General features: G+C 35.6%; 1 protein-coding gene across 1 annotated transcript in view; it reads right to left on the bottom strand.

The window, feature by feature from the left end:
- LONP2 (lon peptidase 2, peroxisomal) overlaps positions 1 to 22936 on the bottom strand; it is a 111845-nt gene that overhangs the window by 31628 nt on the left and 57281 nt on the right. Inside the window, exons 9-11 of the mRNA XM_004744122.3 lie at positions 18963 to 19113; positions 16702 to 16828; positions 13160 to 13293 (exon numbers count right to left, since the gene is read on the bottom strand). Of these exons, the coding sequence (XP_004744179.1) occupies positions 13160 to 13293; positions 16702 to 16828; positions 18963 to 19113 (412 nt within the window). The remainder of the gene's footprint in view (positions 1 to 13159; positions 13294 to 16701; positions 16829 to 18962; positions 19114 to 22936) is intronic.

The raw sequence follows: 22936 nt of genomic DNA, 5'->3' as shown, positions 1-22936 counted from the left end.
ATTTATTTGTATTTTAGAATTGCTTTTTCTTTTTCTTTTTTCTCATCATGATAAGTGTAATTTTTAATACCCATCCACCCACCTGCCTTCCCTCCAACAGCCATCAGTTTGGTTCTCTACAGTTAAGAGTCTGTTTCTTGGTTTGTCTCTCTCTGGTTTTTTTCCCCTTTGCTTGTTTTGTTTCTTAAATTCCACATAGGTGTGAAATCATACGGTATTTTGTCTTTCTCTGATAGACTCCTTTTGTTTAGCATTACATTCTCTAGCTCTATCTATCTTGTTGTAAATGGCAAGATTTCACTCTTTTTTGTGGCTGAATAATATTCCATCATATACATACATATCTTTATATATATCTTCTTTATCCAATCATCTTCTTGATCCAATCATCAGTTGGTGAACACTTGGGCTGCTTCCATAGTTTGGCTACTGTAAATAATGCTGCAAAAACACCAGGGTGGTACCCCTTTGAGTTCATGTTTTTGTATTCTTTGGGTAAATACCCAGCAGTGCAATTACTATTTTAATTTTTTGAGGACACGTCATAGTGCTTTCCACAGTGCGCCAGTTTGCATTCCCATGAGTAGTTCCTTTTTCTCCAGATCCTCGCCAACGCTTGTTGTTTCTTAAGTTTTTGATTTTGGCCATTCTGACAGGTGTGCGGTGACAGCTCACTATAGCTTTGATTTGCATTTGCTATCGTATATGGAATTTCAGATTGTTCATTTCCCTTATTGTCTTAAAACTTGCACTTCCTCATCTGAAATGAGAGAAAGAGTATCTACACTTCGAATAGTTGTTATAGGGACAATGAACATAGGGTATATAGGAATAATGAAAGCACAGTGTAGACACTAAGTTTAGATTTCCTTAAATCTCAAAGTTTAGATTTCCTAGTCTGCCTAGGTTAGAATTTTGACGATGACATTTACTAGCTGTGAACCCTGTAAACCCTGCCTAAAGCAAGTATGCTGGCACCATTTTTCCAATTGCATTTGCTCACTTTGTCTCTGTGCCACATTTTGGTCATTCTCACAACATTTCAAACTTTTTCATCATTATTACATGGTAATCTGTAATCAGTGATTTTTTTTTAAATATATATATATATTTTTTAATTAATTTTTTATTTTCAGCATAACAGTATTCATTATTTTTGCACCATACCCAGTGCTCCATGCTTTTTGATGTTACTACTGTGATTGTTTTGAAGTACCATGAACTAGGCCCATGTAAGACGGTGAATTTAATCAATAAATGTTGTGTGTGTTCTCACTGCTGTACCAACTGGCCATTCCCATCTGTCTCTCTCTCCTTGAGCCTCCCTGTTCCCAGAGACTCAGCAATACTGAAATTAGGTGAGTCAATAACTCTACAATGGCCCCTAAGTGTTTAAGTGAAAGGAAGAGTCACATATCTCTCACTTTAAAGTCAAAAGGTAAAAATAATTAAGCTTAGTGAGGGAGGCATGTCTAAAGCCAAGGCAGGCTGAAAGCTGGGCCTCTTGGCCAGCCTAGTTGTAAATGCCAAGAACTGTTCCTAAAGGAAATTTAAAGTGCTACTCCAGTGAACACATGAATGATAAGAAAGTTAAACAGCCTTATAGCTGATATGCAAAAGGTTCGAGTAGTCTGGAGAGAAGATCAAACCAGCCACACATTCCCTTAAGCCAAAGCCAAAGCCCAAACCAGAACAAGGTCTCGCCTCTCTTCAATTCTGTGAAGGCTGAGAGAAGTGAGGAAGCTGCAGAAGAAAAGTCTGAAGCTAGCAGAGCTTGGTTCATGAAGTTTAAGAAAAGAAGCTGTCTCTGTAAGGTAAGAGTGCAAAGTAAAGCAGCAAGTGCTGATGGAGAAGCTGCAGCAAGTGATTCAGAAGATCTAGTTAAGAGAATTAAATGAAGGTGGTTACAGTACACAACAGATTTTCAAGTAGAGAGAGACAGCCTTCTATTTGAAGGAGATGCCATGTAGGATTTTCACAGCTAGAGAAGAAAAATCCATGCCTTCATAGCTTCAAAAGACATATGACTATCTTATTAGGGGCTAATGCAGTTGGTGACTTAAAATTGAAGCCAATGCTCAGTTACCATTCCAAAAATCCCAGGAACCTTAAGAATTATACTCAATCTACTCTACCAGTGCTCTACAAATGGAACTACAATGCCTGCATGGCAGCACATCTGTTTATAACATACTTTACTGAATATTTTAAGCCTTTTGTTAAGACCCACTGCTCAGAAAAAAGATCCCTATCAAAATATTACGGCTCACTGATAATACACCTGGTCATCAAAGAGCTCTGATGGAAATGTACAAGATCAATGTTGTTTTCAAGCTTGCTGACACAACATCCATTCTGCAACCTGTGGATCAAGAAATAATTCTGACTTTTGAGTCTTATTTAAGAAATACATTTTTGTAAAACTATAGATGTCACAGATAGTGACTTCTCTGATGAGACTAAGTGAAGTAAACTGAAAATCTGGAAAGGATTCACCATTAGAAATGTCATTAAGAATGTTTGTGATTCACAGGAAGAGGTCAAATAGCAACATAAACAGGAGCTAGAAGTTGATTCCAACCCTTATGGATGACTTTGAGAGGTTTAATATTTTAGTGGAGGAAGTACCTGCAGATGTGGTGGAAAAAGCAAGAGAAGAGCTAGAAGTGAAGTCTGGACATGTGAATGAAATCGCTGGAATCTCATGACAAAACTTTAATGGATGAGGAGTTGCTTCTTACAGATGAGGTTTCTTCAGATGGAATCTACTCCTGGTGAAGACGTTGTGAAGACTGTTCAAATGACAACAGAGGATTCACAATATTACATGAACTTCATTGATAAAGGAGCAGCAGGGTTTGAGACAACAGGCTCCAATTTTGGAAGAAGTTCTACTGTGGGTAAATGCTACCAACCAGCATCTCATGCTGCTTATGAAAGGAACACTGTGGCAAACTTTGTTACTGTTTTTAAGGATGTGCCTTCATGACTTTCAGCTGAACTTTGAGAAACCTGATCAGTCAGCAGCCATCAACACCAAGGCAAGATCTTCCACCAGCAAGAAGACTGTGATTTGCTGAAAGCTGACAACGGATAACATTTTTAGCACTAAAATATTTTTTAAATTAAGGAATATACTTTTTTTTTTTAGACATAATGCTACTGCACACTTAACAGACTATAGGACAGTGTAAATATAACTTTTATAGGTACTGGGAAACCACAAAATTCATTTGATTCACTTTACTGTGGTGGTTTGTACCTAAACCCTCAGTATCTCCAAGGTAGGCCTATATCCATTTTCTTTACTATTTGTCAATCAATCTTTACATCACTTCCACAGTTACGTATCACTATGGGTCTGCATCACAAATTAAGCAAACTCCTAACTTCTAAGAATTGCATTCAAGATCCACTACAATATATGCCAAATTACCTTTCTAATCATAGCTCCCACTATTCTGGAACACGTTTTAGGCTGAAGAAGTGAATAGTACCCATACCATAACTCAACCAACATTTATGGAGCAAATGTTGGGTAAGAAACTGGGTCTGAGGTTTCTTATCTGTAGAATAAGAATCAAACTAAATGAAGTCGAGTCTTGCCATACCGACTCATCACGGTGCCTTAAGCAACATAGTCAGGCAGTTATGCCTGCTGGAATAAATCTTTGTAACATCTCTGGACAAATGACAAATCACCAAAACAATCATTATTTTGATTTGTCAAGAGATTACTCGTCTTAATATGCTGATTTTGTAAGGTAAACATAAATATTTTTAAAAATTAATTACATAATAATATTATTACTGAATGATTAAAAATCTTTTTAATCGGTGAATCCAATTACACTGGGCTCCTGAATGAAACACACAGATTTATTTGAATTGTTATTTGTGTGCATGCATGTAGGAGGTGTGTTACTAGGTATCTTATTAACAGCTAGTTGGCAGAGGGGTCATCCATGAACCAATAAAGGGGGATAGTGTTTATGTCTCATCTCTTTAGTGTGGGTTCATACACATGGATCTAGACTGCATTCAGGCATGAAGAAAAATATTTGCATGGCTGCAGTTATTAAAACAATTTTTTTTTAAACCGAGTCTACTTTAAAAAGTGAGATGAGATGTTGAGATTATAAGCAGCTCTGTCATTTCTTACAAGACAGTACAAGCATGTGCCTCAGGGCTAAACTGACCATGGATACAATGCTTCTGAGAGCTTTCTCTTGGGAAGGCAGAAAGGGGAAAACAAAATATCTTAAAAACAAATCAGAAAAACCTGAATATTTCCAACTCTATAATTTGTGCTGTCAGTTTCAGGTTAATCTTTTCCAGAAAAGCATGCTCCTAGCCAAAGGAAGTGTGCTGCTAAGTGCGACTGAGATTCAAGTTACTGACCAGGGCTGCCAAGGCATTTGTGCCTGCATATTTTCAATCCCCCCCCCCTTTTTTTTAAAGGAACTAGCTCTAATGGAGAAATCTGTGGTTCAAACGCCCAGAAAACCCTCACGCTAGCAATAAAATCTTTTAGGTGCCTTTTGCCAATAGTTAATTCATTATTTTGTGGGTGAATTTTAACATTACCAAATACTTTTTTTTTCAAATTTACCTACTAAATATTTCTACATAGTAACTATTAAGATACAGATGGAAATTACAATTTTAAAACATTTCTCAATTTTAGTAGTAGATATCTACTCATGAAAATAAAGAATACTAAAATAGAATACCTGGAAAATATGTTTTTCATCTATTTATCCATTCTAATTAATTCTGAGATGTAAGCAAATGACATTTTGTCTCAATTTGCTAAAAGCAATTTTAAAATGCTACAGTATCTATAGTAAGTAAAATGACCAATTCAGTGCCTCACAGCACTTTAAACACAAGCACACTTGAAATATCACACATCTAAAAAGTATTTTATATATCACTTCACCCAGTGGAGTATATGTATTTGTCAGAGAAGTCTTCTTTCTTCTGCCTCCCAGGATTTACTCTAGAACCAGGCATACAGTAAATGCTAGCCGGTTCACTGACTGAATGAGTTAAAATTACAAAGGGTACGGGACACAGGGTCTTTGTACAAGACAAAGGAGCATGGACCACTGTGTCTAAGCAGGTTTTGCGCACTAACACATCTCATTTCCTGTATTAGAGATTCAGAAAACAGTCCTGGGAAACTTTTCGGATTATCAGTTAAAATGCAGAGACTATTTGTAAGATTAAAAGTAAATAATGTTTTAATATCTTGTAACTTAAAAGGCTGGTTTTACTCATATATGACAGTAACACTCAAAGGCCATGACATCTTCCTATATGATTCATTAAATGAAACAATGGCTTTTTAATTCTTTGACAATATTTGATTTTCCTATCCCAAAATAGGGTTTAAATAACAAATGTTTGGCTCCTGTCATACGTAAGTAGGGTTTTTTCCTTCACTGCCACTTCCTTCTGGTCTATGTAGACAAACAAATCTTTCTTAAACCAGGCTAATATTGATGAGGGAACTATGAATAAACTAGTGTAAATGTCAGAAAAGAATATTTAGTATATCTTCAAGATATTGGTGGTATATACCAAAATGATATTTTCATTTCAGCATTAAAGCACCACTTCATTTTAGATGTTTGTACATAACATACTGCCTAATAGGCCTCCAAATGCAAAGTATTTGCCACAGAAAGTCTTAATCTCTAGACTTTTGGGTGGGGGGTAATCTTGGTTTATAAAATCCAATTAGCTGTAATAGAATCCTACAAACCCCACAGCTTTAGAAACCAGCAAATCAGGTGTCTTACAAATAAAACTCTCTCTTTAGTCCATACTCTACAATGGTTAACCTTAGTTCCTTTGACTATTGGAAAATTCTATTTGTCCTGAGCCACTAATATAATCAAAGGAAAGATAAGCATGAACAGGTAAAGCAAGACTTTAAATACTGAAAATGCGAAACTGAATTAAAACTTCTAAGCCTTGTCTGTGTGACCTAGATGTTTGATAAGAACTCAGCTCAAGTATGATGCATGGATATTCAACAGCACAAACTTCAATGCTGAGTTAGAAAAAGCCTTCTTACAAAGTTCCTTAGATTGTGATGGCTGTTGAATTGCCATATCCTTTTAGATTGGTAAATTCTATAAGAATAAGTAGAAATTTTCAAAGTTGTGGTGCTTAAAAGGTTAGGAAAATGTAGGCCAATTTATTTGTTTATTTTAAAGATTTTATTTATTTGACACATAGAGACAGACAGCCAGTGCACAAGCAGGCAGAGCAGCAGAGGCAGAGGGAGAAGCAGAGTTCCCACTGAGCAAGCAGCCCAATGCAGGGCTTGATCCCAGGATCCTAGAATCAGGACCTGAGCTGAAGGCAGACGCTTAACCCACTAAGCCACCCAAGTGCTCCAATGTATGCCAATTTAAATCCAGCTTCCATGAATACTAAAGTTGGGACTCCTCACATAGTGTTCAAAGACCTCTTAACCACCAGACATAGGCTCCTCTTCAGAAACTAAAAATCTGACTTCTTGGTATTATAACAATCTAAAATAAACAGCCAAAGCATCTGGTATGTGGTTTTCGGGTTCAGAGGCACACAACCAAATTACTCTCTCTTTTTTGTTCTAACGCTAGCTAGAAAGGAAGATAAGGGATTCTGATTCAAGCATTTGAGGACGTTTACATGCAATTGAAACCAAGTAATAGGAAACTACTCCATTATCTCTGCCTCACTAAAGAGCCAACAAAGTTTTTATGTCCTTAAAGAAAACAAATAAGACACAACAAAATCCACATTAAATGCTGACAAATGAAGGTTGTTTCAATGGTTGCTAGAACTATTCATTTGCTTATGGGTCTTACTAAGCTTTTCTCCCCTGAAGGCCCACCCAACAGAATAATGTAGCTACTCTTAACTATTTCCACAGCACAGAAATTTCCACTCTCTATTAACAACCAAACCACAGGCTGACTTCTTAATTAGAGTTCTAAGGAACTCTAAACAAACTATTTCAACTCTCAGAAATGAGGGTTGTATTAATAGAGATGAGATGTCTTAAGTGAGAAAAAGACTCTGTGAGAGCCATCTTCAAGATTACCCCCGATAATCCCCACCTTCTAGAATTCACATGCCTGTGTAGTGCCATCTCTCCTGGTACCAGGGTTTGTCTGTGCAACCAACAGAATGGGGGAAGAGTGATGATTAGAACAGACTGTAGCTTCTGTCTTAGACTCTCTGTTTTTCCCTTTTCTTGTATCTTACTCTAGGCGGTGCGGGGCAGGGAGGGGGCGGGGACAGAAGCCAGTGGCCATGTTGTGAGCCTGTGTGGTGAGAGACTGAAGACCAGGCCAAAAGTCAACAAGGAACTGAAGTCAGCTAACCACCATGCAACTGACCTTGGAAGATCTTCCCTGAGTTGAGCCTGCAGTTGGCAGACTGCTTGACTATAACCTCAAGGGAGGTCTTGAGCCAGAACGCCCCAGCTAAATTTAAGCTGCTCCTCAATTCCTGACCCACAGACATTGTAAGATGATAAATGTTTGTAAAATGCTTCAATCTACTAAATTTGGGGGGTAATTCATTATATAGCCTTAGATAACTAATGTAAAATACAAAAGATAAAGACAGTTCTGCAACAAGTAGAAGACTGCTCCAAGAAGTCAAACATAAAAGAATTTAGCAAAAGTTATGTGAAGCTTCAAGGTCACTTCCTAATAGCATTATATACAGTATTCTTCATTAATAGAAGAAATGCATTCATGACAGTTGACAAGAGAATGGGTATGACTGAGATTGACAAAAGACTGATTAAAAAAAAAAACAACTAAAAGGTTCAAAACACTTGATTCTCCTGCAGGAATAGCTTCCTGTTTTGGTTACAAAGGAGGCACACTTAAAATAACTATCATAAAGGACATGCAAGGCCTGAGAAATCAATGGCAGGAAGCCACAACAAAGAACCCTGAAGGTGGCCTGACGAAAGAGGATTCCTCCCGGAAATGGATCCAAGAAAGGCTAAGAGAAGTGCTAGCCTCGGAAATGAGTGGGATGTAAAGTGACAAAAGCACAAGCAAGGAGTAGGCATCCAAACCCCTTAGCACACAGTTCTTCCCACGGCACCTGACCCCTAACAGGACTAAGCCGACTTAGTGGCCGTGGCAGGAAACCTTTCCTCCCCAGGTCAGTAGTGCGGTGCACTGGGAGAATTAAAGTTAATGAATGAGGAGAACCGGTGCTATAAAATTCAAATATTTTATCTTGGTGCATTTTTAACTGTAAAGTTGTCTAAAAGGGACAAACCAAAAAAATTAAGGATACTGTATCCACCTTCTTCCACTTAATATTAGGTTGATTTTACTGCCATATATAAGGCAAACATATCAGAGAAACAATACGTGTCAAAATGCAACCCAGTCAAACTGAGATCCAGACCAAAGTACAGAAATTGCCAGAGTTAGATCTGTGGTCTAGCCAGCATTTTTTGGTCAGCGGGGTCCCCAGGGAATCTATCATGCGAGGACAGGCATGTTTTTACTGACATCAAATCCTACTGCCTATGACTCAAACCACCCAACCACTCAGCTTTTGTTTCTGACTTAGAACTTCTATTTTCCTAGAGACTGGGAGACAGATAGCCAAGTTTATAAATATGTATCTGTTAATGGAATCAAACAGGCAAGGCATACTGTTTATTGAGGAAAGCTGTGAAGGGATATGAACTTAATGGAGGCAAACTAGCCAGCTACTGAGAATCCTGTACAAATGAGATTTTATCATAGTCGATTAGGTGAGTAGTGGTGGCCCAAGGGCACAAAACAAAGGCTTATACAGGCTGGTAATTTCTTCACAGGTTTTATTTTCTGGCTACTTTGGTTATCATGACTATTTCTATTCAATCTCTTCTTGGAGGTCCTAACTAATGCATTAGGGAAGACATGAAATAAAAGGTAAAATGACTGCAAAAGAAGGATAGAAACTGACATTATTTGCTTTTGTGATGACTGATGGTGTACACAGAATATCCAAAAGAATCTACACTCAGAATTAACGAGTCAATTTGGCAAGTTTGTTGGATATGGGTTAATACAGTATCCCCATAGAGTTAACAACAATAACAAAATCAGAAAATAAAAAAATTAAACATATCATTTACAGTAATATACATTCACAAAGATCACATTACTAGGAATATATTTAAAGAAAAAGTATGCAAAAGCTCATCACTGAAACTATTAAAACGTTTACTAAGACTTAAATAAATGAAGCTGGTCAAAAATAAGGATATATGATAATATCAAATTGTCAATTCTCCCCAAACTGATGAACAGGTTCAATGCAGAGTCAAAGTATCAGGAGATTTTATTTACTTACTTACTTAGTAGTGGAAACTGACAAGCTGTTTCTAAAACTTAAATGGCTATTTGAAGGCCTACAATAGTCAAGGCAATCTTGAAGAACGAGCTGCAGGACACATTAAACTCGCTATCCAGACTGTCTTGGACAGTCGTTCTTGAAACTATGTATGATGCCACCACTTGAAATTTCATCCCAATTTCAGAGAACCAATTCATTTCTCACACGTTAGCAAGTTTAATTCATTTTTCCTATAAGTAAGTACCTGTGATCTTCATAACATAAACACTTAAACAGTACTGCTTTAAGTGATTTTTAAAAGCTAATTTATAATGGAACCTTACCTACCTCAGGAATAACCATTAAATCTGTGTTAACTCTTTCTTTTTCTAGCTAACTTTTCGATCCTTTCCATGAAATAAGAAATTAACAGCTTGAGGTTAAGTTTAATGTAGTTTCTCTAATAAAAACTGTATTTTTCAAAAACAGTAGACTGCTCCATATTCTGAAAAACTATAAAAATTGGTTACGACATAAATCCTTTCGTGAAGATAATTTTTGAGGAGAAAATCTTACTAGATGTTAAATGGACACATATAATACAGAAGTACTTCAACAAATGGACATTTGCCTCTTTACAGAGAGACATCCAAAGACGCAAAATTAAATAAATCAGACATTTGTTTATGTAGCTAAAGGCAGGCAAAAGGGAGTATAAAATTTTAGCCACGTGTACTTTTTTTAAATCTCCCAATCCAACTAATATCCCAGAAAGGAAAAGGGCAATTCAAAATACACTAGTAAACATGAAGAAAACATAAGGAGCACTGCTTTTAGGAAGTAATCCCATACTTTATGGGTAAGTGACCAAAAACCGTAAATATTCCTCCCCTAACATGGATCAACTATAAATCTCAGTAGGCTTTTAAAAGTCCATTATTATTTGTTCTGTTTTAACTGCCAGTTCAGACCCCACAAATACAAAGACAACTGTTCACAGACCAGTGTTTCTGGGCCTACTCCAGAAAGTATGTTCGATACACTGGAGGTTTCTGCCTGTTTTGAAGCTTGTGGCCTAAAATTACTTTTCTTCCTGGCAGTAACTAAATCCAGCAATATTTTCAACATTAAAAATAACTCCCTCACTACATTCCTTGAAATTTCTAAAACAACTATTCTATTTTATACTCTAATTTTAAATAATTCATTTCTTAATGAAAAACTTTCAGTTATTAAGCCATTTGAACTTTGTGGCATAAAAACTGTTATTGACCCTTTGGCACGAATTTTCCTTTTGGATTGGTTGAACTGATAAACACTAATTTCAAGACACCTTATAATTATCTTACTAAAGTCTGGAGGAGGGTCATTTATAGTAAACTCAAGGGCATCTTACAATATTAGAAGTAGTTTAGAGTCCACAGGCTCTCATGAGATCCACAACCAAAATCACCATCAAGAGACAAGTATTTATTCTAATATTTATTTATCGTGGATACCTAGGTAATTATCTTAGTTACTCAAATCTTCATGGGTATGTCATCATTTGGGATTTGTTCTGTGGATCATGGATTAAGAAAATATAATCAGGGGAGCCTGGCTGGCTCAGTCAGAAGAACATGCAACTCTTGATCTTGGGATCCTGAGTTCAAGCCTCACACTGGGTGTAGAGAGTACTTAAATAAATAAAAACTTCAAGTAAACAAACAAACAAACAAACAAATAGATATTGCCATGAAAAACTGCATGTTTCCACATAGCTCACAAGTTGCTGAACGAGTTCTTGAGTATTTCAGGATTATCTTTAAATAACTAATATGATCACAGATATTATTGGAAATATGCTAATAGACATATGTATAAACATTAAGCATTGCATAACTATGGGAAGTTTCCTTTGGCATCAAATCCCTCTGAATATATTGGTATAAATCCCCAAACATACCATCTCAATCCTAAACTCAATTTTCTCAAAATAAGCTAACTAGATAAACTCATTTCGTTGTCTGCCTAGAACAAAAAATCCAGGCGCTTCAACCCGCAGCACAAAGCGAGTATTCTAAGAATAAAAAAGGGGAAATTCAGGAGGATCTAGGCCTTATATTTAGAAAGAGAAAAAGAAGAAAAATACTTCAGTTCTCCACTGTCACTGTCAGCTATACCAGTGATTCTATTCTTTACAGGCTATCATTCACCTAGGGAACTTTTTAAAAATTCAGATTTTTAAAAATGATATGTGTTTATCTCTAAACTTCCTCTCCAAATCCTATAAAATGACAATTAAGAAATTTAAAAAGTATAAACCCTTAAGAATAAAAAGAGTAAGAAAAAAAGACAATAGTTAATATGAGATGCTGACAATATTTTGGAAAACAGAAAGTGGGTGGATAGGAAGTAACAGACATTTAGGCTAGAGAAAGAAGAAACCTTAATGTTATCCATAAAATGCTACGAAGGCTCAGGAATTTGAAGCACCCTGAAAATACTAAATAGAGGAATGGTACTAAATAGAAAAATGTTAAAGTCTGTGTTAGAAACAATTAGCGCTTAAGATCCCTACCCCTACTCCGTCGGTATAGGAAGGACAACATCCTTCTCCAGCTCAACAGCAGACAGGAAGTTTACTCCCTGGAGAAAATGAACCATGAAGGTTCTTGGCACAGTGGGAGGGGGTAAAGCATCATACTGGAAACAGGAGGATTGTATGAAAGTCCACTCTTTTAATGATAAAGTGTTAAATGCACTGTGCTTGACAACAGAAGGAAATACAGGGAAGATGTTTACCTCGATTCCACTAAGTATATCACAAATTATGGTTCTTCAACTGCATTCATCAAACTGTTCTAGAAAGAGCTATGGAAATGGTAGAATATCTAATAAACCTCCTTACTATTAGAAAATTTCAATTCCCCACTACTCAAATCATGTTTGTTAAAGCAAGTTTTGGCAAGTTGTGTAGCAGCATGGTATGATGAACAGAGACCCCTTACGGGTCTAGGGCAAGAAGTTAAAACATTCTAACTGGGTACCAGTGGAAATGGTCACATTTGATTAATTTTAGGAATAGAAATCTTCCCTTTCTTTCCCTATCACCCCCTACACAATTTTTTTTTAAAGATTTTTATTGATTTGACAGACAGAGATCACAAGTAGGCAGAGAGACAGGCAGTGAGAGAGGGAGAAGCAGGCTTCCTGCTGAGCAGAGAGCCCAATGCGGGGCTCGATTTCAGGACCCTGGGATCATGACCCGAGCCAAAGGCAGAGGCTTTAACCCACTGAGCCACCCAGGCGCCCCACCCCCTCCACAATTATTTAAGAAAAAATAATTTAATTTTAATTGTATACCATCAAAGAAAATGTGTGAGAAAAATCATGACATATAAAGCTCTTCCAGAGTACAAAGATATACCCTTGCAATATTTGGACAGCTTGGATTTTTAAATTGGTGTAATAACTTTCCATGCTATAAATACTGAAAGACTTTGTAACAGTCTGGATCAGAAAGAAAAAATGGAACACCAGAACCCATATGTAAAGCACACCATCATAAATCTGGAGAAATGTGATACCTTTAAAGCATTAATATGGAGTATCATTCCAGCTGAAACTCTGTACTATTGTAAAAGAGAATCCTCTTGATAAAATACATCAGTGTTATTACTTACTTGTTGCATGGATCTACTGGTGCAGTAGTATGTACTACTGCTCCAAGGCCAAGCCAACACCATCCCTCCATGTTGAACTTTTTTATGCCTCTGACTCCTACCACCGAGCCCAAGAGCCCCAGATCAACATCACAGACCTTCTCCCTCAGCCACATCAGAATGGTCCAACTTGGCTTCTTTATGTTGTCCTTCTGCTACCTTCACAGCAACAGCTCGGCAAATGGCCCCAAACTTCCTGTCCAGAGAGCGAACCCCTGCCTCTCTGGTATACCTGTCATCAAAGGAAAATATTTTATTTTTGGCTAAACATCACCTGTAAAAACAGAAATAATATGATTAACATTTATACTAAAGAAACAGTGTACATCTAAAAGTTCATTACATTTTCTTAAGTACTAACTTCCTCATATTTTAAAATTCCTCTTTAAAGTACTATTATTTCTTTCTTTTTCCTGTTTTTTAAAAAAAATACTATTATTTCTTAAATATTCAGATGTATTTTCAGCTATAACTTTCCCCTTTATAGGGATTTTTATCTTCAACTATTATCCTGTATTAAAAAAAAAAAAATCTTTGGTTCTTCAATGTAAATCTGGCAGCACATAAGACATCATTTACTTCTTGATGATATGTGTAAGAGCTTTCTTAGGTAAAATTTATCAATTTAAGAAAATTCTACATGAACTTATTATACTTGAAATATTGCTGAAAGAATCAGAAAAATAAAATTTTCCCATCTAAAGCAAAAATTAACCTTAGATAGCTAGTTTTTAGTGGGAACTGTGCTAGTCACCCCTATTCAGTGTATTTTCTTAGAGACTTCTAAAGAAGGAAAATATGCTGATACATGCATAGTGAATTTGTGAAGAAGATTCTGAATGTGGTTAGAAATGTCTAAATGTCTTAAAAAAAAGTTATGTTAGACTCTATAAATCCTATATGCCACTTCATAAACTATTATGTAACACAACCATTCTTGGCCACCCAGCTTTGGATGGATCTGAATGGGAAGCATCAGGTAGAGAATATAGGTTTATCTGAAAAACTGGACTTAATTAGGCAGTCAGACACCTATTCTAGATTTTAGGGAATAAGATTTCAAAAGTTCTGAGAAAAGACAAAAACTTCGCAAAAACCCTCTAAAGTAAAACTCATTTCAATCAAAGGGATTTGAGGAGGCAAGCGTAAAGTCCATTATTACACAACTGCATATAATTTCAGTAAGGAAGAAAACAGAGAGGCTTGTTAAAAATAAACAAACCAACATGTAAAAAAAAAAAAAAAACCCAATGTAACTTTCAAGACAACTTGCTGATGAGCTCAAATTAAGGGTCTGGACAAAAGATGAAAGAACAGGGATTGAAGAAGCTTACAGGGGAATGACATGAACATGCAGATGTTCAGAATAAACTTTCAGAAATAATGACATCCACAACAACACAAATGAGATATTGTTTTTTTCTTTTTTTTCTTTCTTTTAAGGTACCCAGAAATTAATGCAGACAGTATAAGATTAACAGCTGACTGAAAGAAACTAGACACAACAACCCCTATTCAGTATTTTTAAACCCAAAGAGTCACCAGTATTCTACAAGAAGTGGCTGATGTTTTCCTATGACATGAGCATGAAGACGCTCTATATGCCAATTTCCAGAGGACCTAAAACTAATGATAATCAAGATAAAAAAAAATCCATTTGTTGCAGGTAGCTGAGACAAACAACAATATACACATAACGGCAAACTTCTCCATTTGGGTTTTGTAAAATTCAACCCTACCCTAAGAGTACAGAATGAGACAGACCAAATTTAGCAGAAATTCATATGAAAAACAACTAAAGATGTTTGGTAACTATAAGTTCAATAGGCAAGAGAATAACCTAAAACAGTTAAGAGTCTTGAGATATAGTCATAAAATAATATAATCCAAATAGGAAAGCAAGTGGTCTTACACCATGAACAGCTCAGGCTACATGTGAAATACTGAGTTCCACTCCAGATGTTTCATTTTAAAGGGGACACCGGTTTCACAGGCAGCATTCAGAAGATAACTAATCAGAAAGATGAGGTGTTGAGAGTGGGTCGAGAGGAATGGTAAAGAGAACAGGAATGTTCGGCTTGAAAAAGAGAACATTCATGGGAAGTGGACCTGACATTTTTTTTAATGCCAGAAGAGCTGTACAAGGGAGGAATTTACCCTTAGATTCTAGGTGCTCGTAGAGGGCAGAACTAGAAAATTACAGCAGTGAGTCCTCTAGCACAGGCAGAACTCAAGTAGGCTAGTTACATAGGGAGGGTGTGGGACTAGATGAGATCTAAACCCCTTCCCCTCCTCCTGAACATTATAGGTCCAGGACTATGACACACAAAAAGATGAAAAACACATCAAAAGATGAAAAACTATATCCTAATCTTGGTAACTCACTAAACAGCCAAAACTGCTTAGAGTAGCAAATACCTGTGCTGTTTTCAAAAATATTAAAACTTCTCAGGGACATTTGCTAATGTCCATAGCGTTTAGTATTTGATATGTTTTGAGCTAACACACATATAAAAAAGGGACAGTTCTCCAAGCAACTGGGAAATATAAATAATGATTACTTTTCGAAGTCATTATTATTTTGATCCAGATATTTTTGTTCTCTCACTCATATTTTATAGATGGGGAAACTATCAAAAAGGTTAAGTGACTTGTTGAAAGTTACCCAAAGGCATCAGGGGTGTTATCTGGAATAATATTATTGTTGGAAGACTTCAGCATATAAATCACCTAATTCATTTCTCCTGGCATTATCCACACAATGAATCACAAGTTAAGAAAAGGAACTCCCAGGTCAGATCTGGTCTTACTGTTTTGTGTATAAATTGAAATAGACTTCCAAATAGACTTCCATAAGAAGGCTGGCTTAGATCAAAAAGCAGTCTGACTGGCCAAATCAAAGTCAAAGTTCAAAATAGAAAGATACTTTGCTTCTCCTGAAAAACAGCAGTTACTGTGAGAGGACCACGTGAGGAGTGTTTGGCAGCCTGACACAATTTGCCAGATGATGCAATGGAGCTGTAACGCTGAGCCAGGAAAACTGTAAGAGGCTGTTACAGATATAAATTCTCAACAGGGTGTATTTTCCATTCAAACATGCAATGTATAAATCAGACAAAGCAATACTCTACTTAGATTTTACATACTGCTTGCCACTGGCTTAAGCACTTGGTAGCTAAGAAAGTACCCTTTCAATCCTTCTGGTGGTAATTCCAAAGATGAAAATTTTAAGGATGTTTAAAATCTCTCAAGGGGAAGAAAAGAAAATCTGAAGAACCTAAAACAGGTGTTTCAAAGTAGCAATGCAATTCTTGAAAGAATGTCACTTTTAAGATCCTGGGGTATATAAGGTATCTCAATATTTTCCTTGTTTTTGATTCTTAAATTTATCTGATGAATCCCTTACACTGCTCTTGTGAAAAAGCTGAAATTGTAGCTTAGCTAAAGTCCTCAGCTATGAAGATACTCTAAGTACTTTCCCTATAAACTTCTGCCTAAAATGGAGCCCTGAGTACATCAAGTTATGGGAATGTTTGCTGGGAATCAAAAGGAGAGAAAGAAATGGATGCTGTGAGTTGCCAGCAAAACTGTCTCCTTTTTAGACTCAAACATTACTTAGGCCTCAGGATGGCTGACTAACCTGGTGATGATGTCAAGAGTAGTAACCTGTGGGATCTGAATCTGCTGAGGAGTCAACCCATGCTGTTCCAGTTGCTTTGGGATCAAGTGCCTGTGGGCAATCTCGATCTTCTCCTCTTGTGTATACCCTAGGAAAAAAGTGATCTTATGCTGTAATTATTCACACAGCTTCCACAGTGCTATGTTTTTTTTTTAAATGAATCAAATGCAGATTTAATGTATCTTGGATTTATAATGAATTTAAGTGTTAACTTCCAATAAGATTATAATTAGAATAAAGAAATTCAAGCTCCAGTTAGTAACTGTTAAAATTTCCAACTTTGTCCACAAACAAAAAGAGCATTTACTAATAATAATAAGCACAGGTTTGAAAGTCTCTTGATTAAATAATGTATTTCTCAAGGAAGAGGAAAACTCTCATCAAATCTCTAAGATAATTATCTCCTTAACTTAAATGTGAAATTTTATTATTTAACATGCAAATAACTTATCTCTTATCTTTAGCATAATTTGATACATAACTGAAACAACTGACAACAACAACAAGGGATTGAGGTAAAGTCAGTGGTGGGTTCCAAGGCAAGAGCTGCAAAGGAGCTATTTTCAGAACCCTGGCTATAAATTTAAGCAACAAAACAGAAACTAAGACATCCCCATAGAAGTTTTTCCCCTATACATACTGGAATTATATATATAATTTATATAGTTAAAAGACTTTATGTTCTTATTTAAGAGCCTCAAAAGAATAGATTTACTTTGTCTTTAAATCCTGTAAGAAAAAAGGTCCCTAATTAATTGTCCCCTTCTCATTTAACAAACAAACAAACAAACAAACAAACAAAAAAGATGAACTGATAAGACAGCTCATTTGAGTAGAAAAAGGAAATTAAAAATGCCCAAACAGTAGAAGACGGGATAATCAAACCTGCAAGGAAGATACTGGCATCATATGTGTACCTATGCAACAGCTGTCCTGGTTATTTCACTTCATGTCAGTTTATCTTATGGATTCTCTGTCTTAATTGGGAGATTCCAGGCAACTGGGTCTCTTTATTTATTTTCGTCTTTTTTTTTTTTTTATTTTAAAGATTTTATTTATTTGACAGAGACAGAGAGAGAAAGTGCACACAACCAGGAGGGGACCCTGGGATCATGACCTGGGCTGAAGGCAGATGCTTAACTGACCAAGCCACCCAGTTGCCCCTATTTTAGTCTTATTCATATGCAAAAAGCAATTTTTTACTCCACCATATTTTAAAAATAAGTATTGGAACTTGCAAGGCTCACAGATAACTAAGAAATGCAATTATCATTCACTTGGTAGTAAAAATTTATTTCAAATTAATATGAAATACATACTTAGATTATTCTTAGAATCAAAATATATTTTGATTCTTCTCTATTTTCATTTTAACAAATACCCACTTATGTTTCATCTCTTCTAGGGAAAAGTAATTCTAAGTAATTCTAAGCAATGAAAAGAAAGTGAAAACACTGGGGTTTTTTAGTGTTTGTAATTAAAGGACTCTACCTTACACACTACAGTGAAAGAGAAGACACAGTAAAAAGAAAAAAGGCGGAACTACTTGACAAAAAATTAAAAAGAAGAGGAATTTAAAAGCCTCCTGCACTTTTATATAAAAGTGAGACCAAATGTAATAAAATTCAGCAACTCTTTAGGACCCAACTCTTAACGAGAATAAATGATTACACTTTCTCAGTAAAGTAAAAACTGCAAAACTGAAAAAACTGCAAAACACACATGAAATGCACATGATGTATTAGCAGCGTTGATATTTCTGTTCAATATAGTTAGAGAAACATGGGGATACCACTTACAAACTGCAAAATCTTATACATAAGCTAAATTGACCATGTAAAGATCTATTTTTGGTTTTTAGACACTCATTTGGAAAAAAAAATTTTTTAAGTTTAGAAATTATTTCAAAGAGAAATGTGTTATTTTCTAAGACACTGGAAAACATTTTTTAATGCTAAGAATTTTTTAATGCTAAGTTGTCTGAAATTGTTATGCAAGCTTTATTCTTGATGTCTTACAGAACATACAATAATCTTATATGTCATCATTAAAACAAAGTTTTGTTGTTCCAGACTTTGAATTTACATAAAAGCTATTTTATACCATACTTAGAACTTTGAAGATCATACACTGGAAAATCAACTTTTACTCAAAACTCCACAGCACAACTTAAAGGGTTTTACTCAGGAAGGCAAAAGCTATTTTATTTATGAATCAGGTACCTGGAACCTGAATGATTTCCATTCTGTCCAACAAGGCAGGTGGAATAGTTGCAGTGGTGTTGGCAGTAGCTATAAAAAGAACTTGGGAAAGGTCAAAGGCCACATTTAGATAATGATCTGTGAAGTTATGGTTTTGTTCAGGATCCAACACCTGTGAGGGAACAATAAACATTTAAACAAATTCAGTTATTCCAACAGAAAGCTAAAACACACATGAAATGCACATGATGTATTAGCAGCGTTGATATTTCTGTTCAATACAGTTAGAGAAACAGGGGGATACCACTAAAACCTGAGCACCATTCTTTACATTACTCACATTCTACATACTTAAAAAGTGTTCGATGTCAAAATTTTTGAACATACATAAAAGTACAAAGAAGCAAAAATTATCCCTTCAAGTTCTGTTCTTAAATCTATTCACTAATGACTGACTGTGTAGTCATAAATAATTAACCAATCCTACAGAAACAGTTTCCCTCTTGGTAACACATCTTCTCTTAACTGCTTTGGGAACATAAAGAAAATGTGTAGAGTATTTTGATTCTTAGGTAAGACATAAAATAATTAGTAAAACTTCTCAAACATTATCAGTAAGTCTGGCTATGAAGTTTTTAACTGAAAGGAGAATTCCAAACAAAAGTAAACTAGTAAAAATTACTATGCTACTATATCCTGATATAGCACAAGGAGAAATTTACTTTTAAAAAAATGCATTAGAACAAAACTTTTGTTTTTAATGAGCAAAATATCTGTATCTCTTAAAATTTTTTTAATTGGGAAATTATAATAATTTATCAATTAGATTCTTAAAACATTGAATAACTAGGTATGAAAGAATATATCTTCTTTAGGTTATTGCTCAAATGCTCCAACTCACAGGCACAGGCACTGTGGAGAAATCTACATAGGACTCAGCGCCTTCTGCATGTTCTAAACCTTTAACATATTATCACTTTCATTTACACTAGATTAGTATAAATATAAACGGGGTTGATATACATATTCAAAAAGGAAGTAAATGGACTAAAATACTTACTAGTGACAATTTTACCACCAGCTTTTCCTCACTTCTGATTCCCTTTCTAAGCTTTACTTATTGTTAAATGTATCTACAATTTAGTCTTAATTCAAAGCCCTTTACAGAGAATCTTGAATTTGGTGAACACTATTACAGGAAACTCAGTGTTTATCTAGAATACAATTCCCAGAAAGTTCTGCTATTTATATTTTCACAAGATTAATAATGTTTATAAAAAATATAATATATAATATAAAAAAAGGTACTTTTGAGACATCAAAAACCATACTAATTATGTCCAGTACAGCACTGGTTAAGAGTAATCTTACTGTCTACCAATTATCTGAAAACCATTAATCAATGTGTTTGGAAAATAGGGCAATCTTAGTTAAATCCATTATCTAGTTGAATAAAAACCTGTTCTTTAATGGCTTTAATTAAATCTAACACATGTTGGATAAGTCTTAGAACTGGCTTAGTTCTAAGTGAAGTGATTTTTTTCTCTTAAAATTAAAAGACAGTGGGGTTTAGGGAAAGTTGGGAAATTAATAAATGAATGATTCTGAACCATGAATGAGGTCTTTAAAAAAAATGCATTACAAAACCTCTGGGTTATAAGAAAAGAAAACCAGTGATGCCCAATTTGCTTGCCTCTGTCTTTTACTTAGGAAAACACAAAAGAGTACATAGAGTTTAAAAAACATCAGAAACACTGATCAATTGCTTCTTGGCCTTTTAGCTAGAATCAAGTGCAGAAACACTGATCAATAGCCAGATAAAAAGAATTTCTAGTAATCCATATTCAGATGACACATTAAGGTAAACTGGTGAGTCCTTGGAGAGATAAAAATCACAGTTAAGAACTCCTTCCCGGGCGCCTGGGTGGCTCAGTGGGTTAAGCCGCTGCTTTCGGCTCGGGTCATGATCTCAGGGTCCTGGGATCGAGTCCCGCATCGGGCTCTCTGCTCAGCAGGGAGCCTGCTTCCTCCTCTCTCTCTCTCTGCCTGCCTCTCTGCCTACTTGTGATCTCTCTCTCTGTCAAATAAATAAATAAATAAATAAAAATCTTTAAAAAAAAAAAAAAAAAAAGAACTCCTTCCCTTAAAGATTTTATTTATTTATTTTAGAGAAAGAGAGCGTGCACACAGTGCTTCGGGGTAGGGGGAGCAGCCTGGGAGAGGGAAGAGCAGACCACCTGCTAGGCCAGGAGCCCGACATGGGGCTCAATCCCAGGACTCCAAGATCATGACCTGTGCCGAAGGCAGATACTCAACCAACGAAGCCATCCAGATGCCCCACAGTGAGAATTTTATAGCCATCAAACCTCTGCTTTTCCCCTGAACTTCTGTGGACCAACTCAACCACATATAGGAGCTGTTTTCAAGAACAGCTAGAACTGTTTTTTCTCTCTCCTCATTCAAAAGCTTTTCTTCATCCATCCTAAGGTTATAATTCCTACCTACACAGTCTGACAGGAAATGGAAATAGCCCATGATGGGACACTTTATTCTTAGGATCATGAAATCAGAGGTGGGATGAACTACGGGGAGGGGTGTATGCTGAAAATTGTTCTTCAATAATAATTTCTGTCAAGAGAACTACAGATGTTTGTAGGCAATCCAGCACTACACTCCACTTATCAGAGATGACTAGGTAACTAACTATCATCTTTAGGTATGATGATGTGGTTATATTTTTTAAAAATCTGTTATCTTTTAGAGATAAATATTAAATATTTATGAAATTATATAATGTCTGAAATTTGATTTAGAATAATGGGAAGGAACAGATGAAATAAGAATGGCCATGAGATGATAACTGTTAAGGATGAATGATGAGTTTACATAGTTCATTACACTATTTTCTCTACTTTTATTATGGTTAAAATTTCCCAGAACAGAAAGTAAAAAATAAATAAAGTAAAATAATGAAAATTAAGTCTGAAAGTCATACATAATTAATACTATAGAAATTAAGTATTTAGATAAGGACAAATTTGAAAAAAAAATGTCCAGAACATTGGAGAAAAGGCAGTAAAGCTAAATAGGGGATAGATACGTAAAAAATAAAGATATCTAATCTATAGCTAATTGACATAACTACAGAAAAGGTTTCAACAAATGTAAAATACAGTATAATTAAAGAAATAACCAAGAATATATTCTGGAAAATCTAGCACTTTGGACTGAAGACTTATTAAACTCTTCCGTGCAATAATGAATGACTGACTATTACTGGAACAGAATTTTCAGGTGCCTGGGTGGCACAGTGGGTTAAGGGTCTGCCTTTGGCTAAGGTCATCATCCCAGGATCCTGGGTTGGTTCCTACATAGGGCTCCCTGCTCAGCAGGGAGTTTGTTCATCCTTCTCCCTCTGCCCTTCCCCTCTGCTCAGGATCTGTCACGTCTCTCTTTCAAATAAAATCCTTAAAAAAAAAAAAAAAAAAAAAATAAATACAGAATTTTCAATCAAAATTATGACTAGTTTAAAATATCTTTAAAATCCTTAAAACGCAGAATATATGTAATACACATAAGACATGAAGCATAACAGATGAATACCAATGAACCCACTATCCAATTGGGTGGACGTTTTACTTTGTGTTTAGGCCATACGTCGTGAAAGTGGAACATTTAAAATCATCAACCATAGTGCCAGCAGACAATATTAATATATATATTCATCTTTATCCATAAACCAAAAAGAAACCCAGTTAAATCCAGAAAGAAACTCCTTTTTAAAATATTTAATGTACAAAATGGAAGTAATACCCACACTTGGAGCACACATCACATTAGGAGATATCGTAGGAGAAGAGTGGAAATTTCATTGTGTGAAAGAACTGGTGTCCTGACTTTCCTGCCTGCACTGTAATTACAGTGTACTGCAAGTATACTGCAGTCTCTGTAAGCCTGATTAAATGTTTTCATTAATTATAAATGAATGAGTAGAG

The sequence above is a fragment of the Mustela putorius genome, unplaced genomic scaffold (assembly GCF_011764305.1).
Source record: "Mustela putorius furo isolate JIRA1106 unplaced genomic scaffold, ASM1176430v1.1 tig00000174_pilon_pilon_pilon, whole genome shotgun sequence".
Taxonomy (NCBI): Eukaryota; Metazoa; Chordata; class Mammalia; order Carnivora; family Mustelidae; genus Mustela; species Mustela putorius.
Note: the sequence above shows the minus strand (reverse complement) of the source record. Positions and strands in the feature narration are given on the sequence as shown.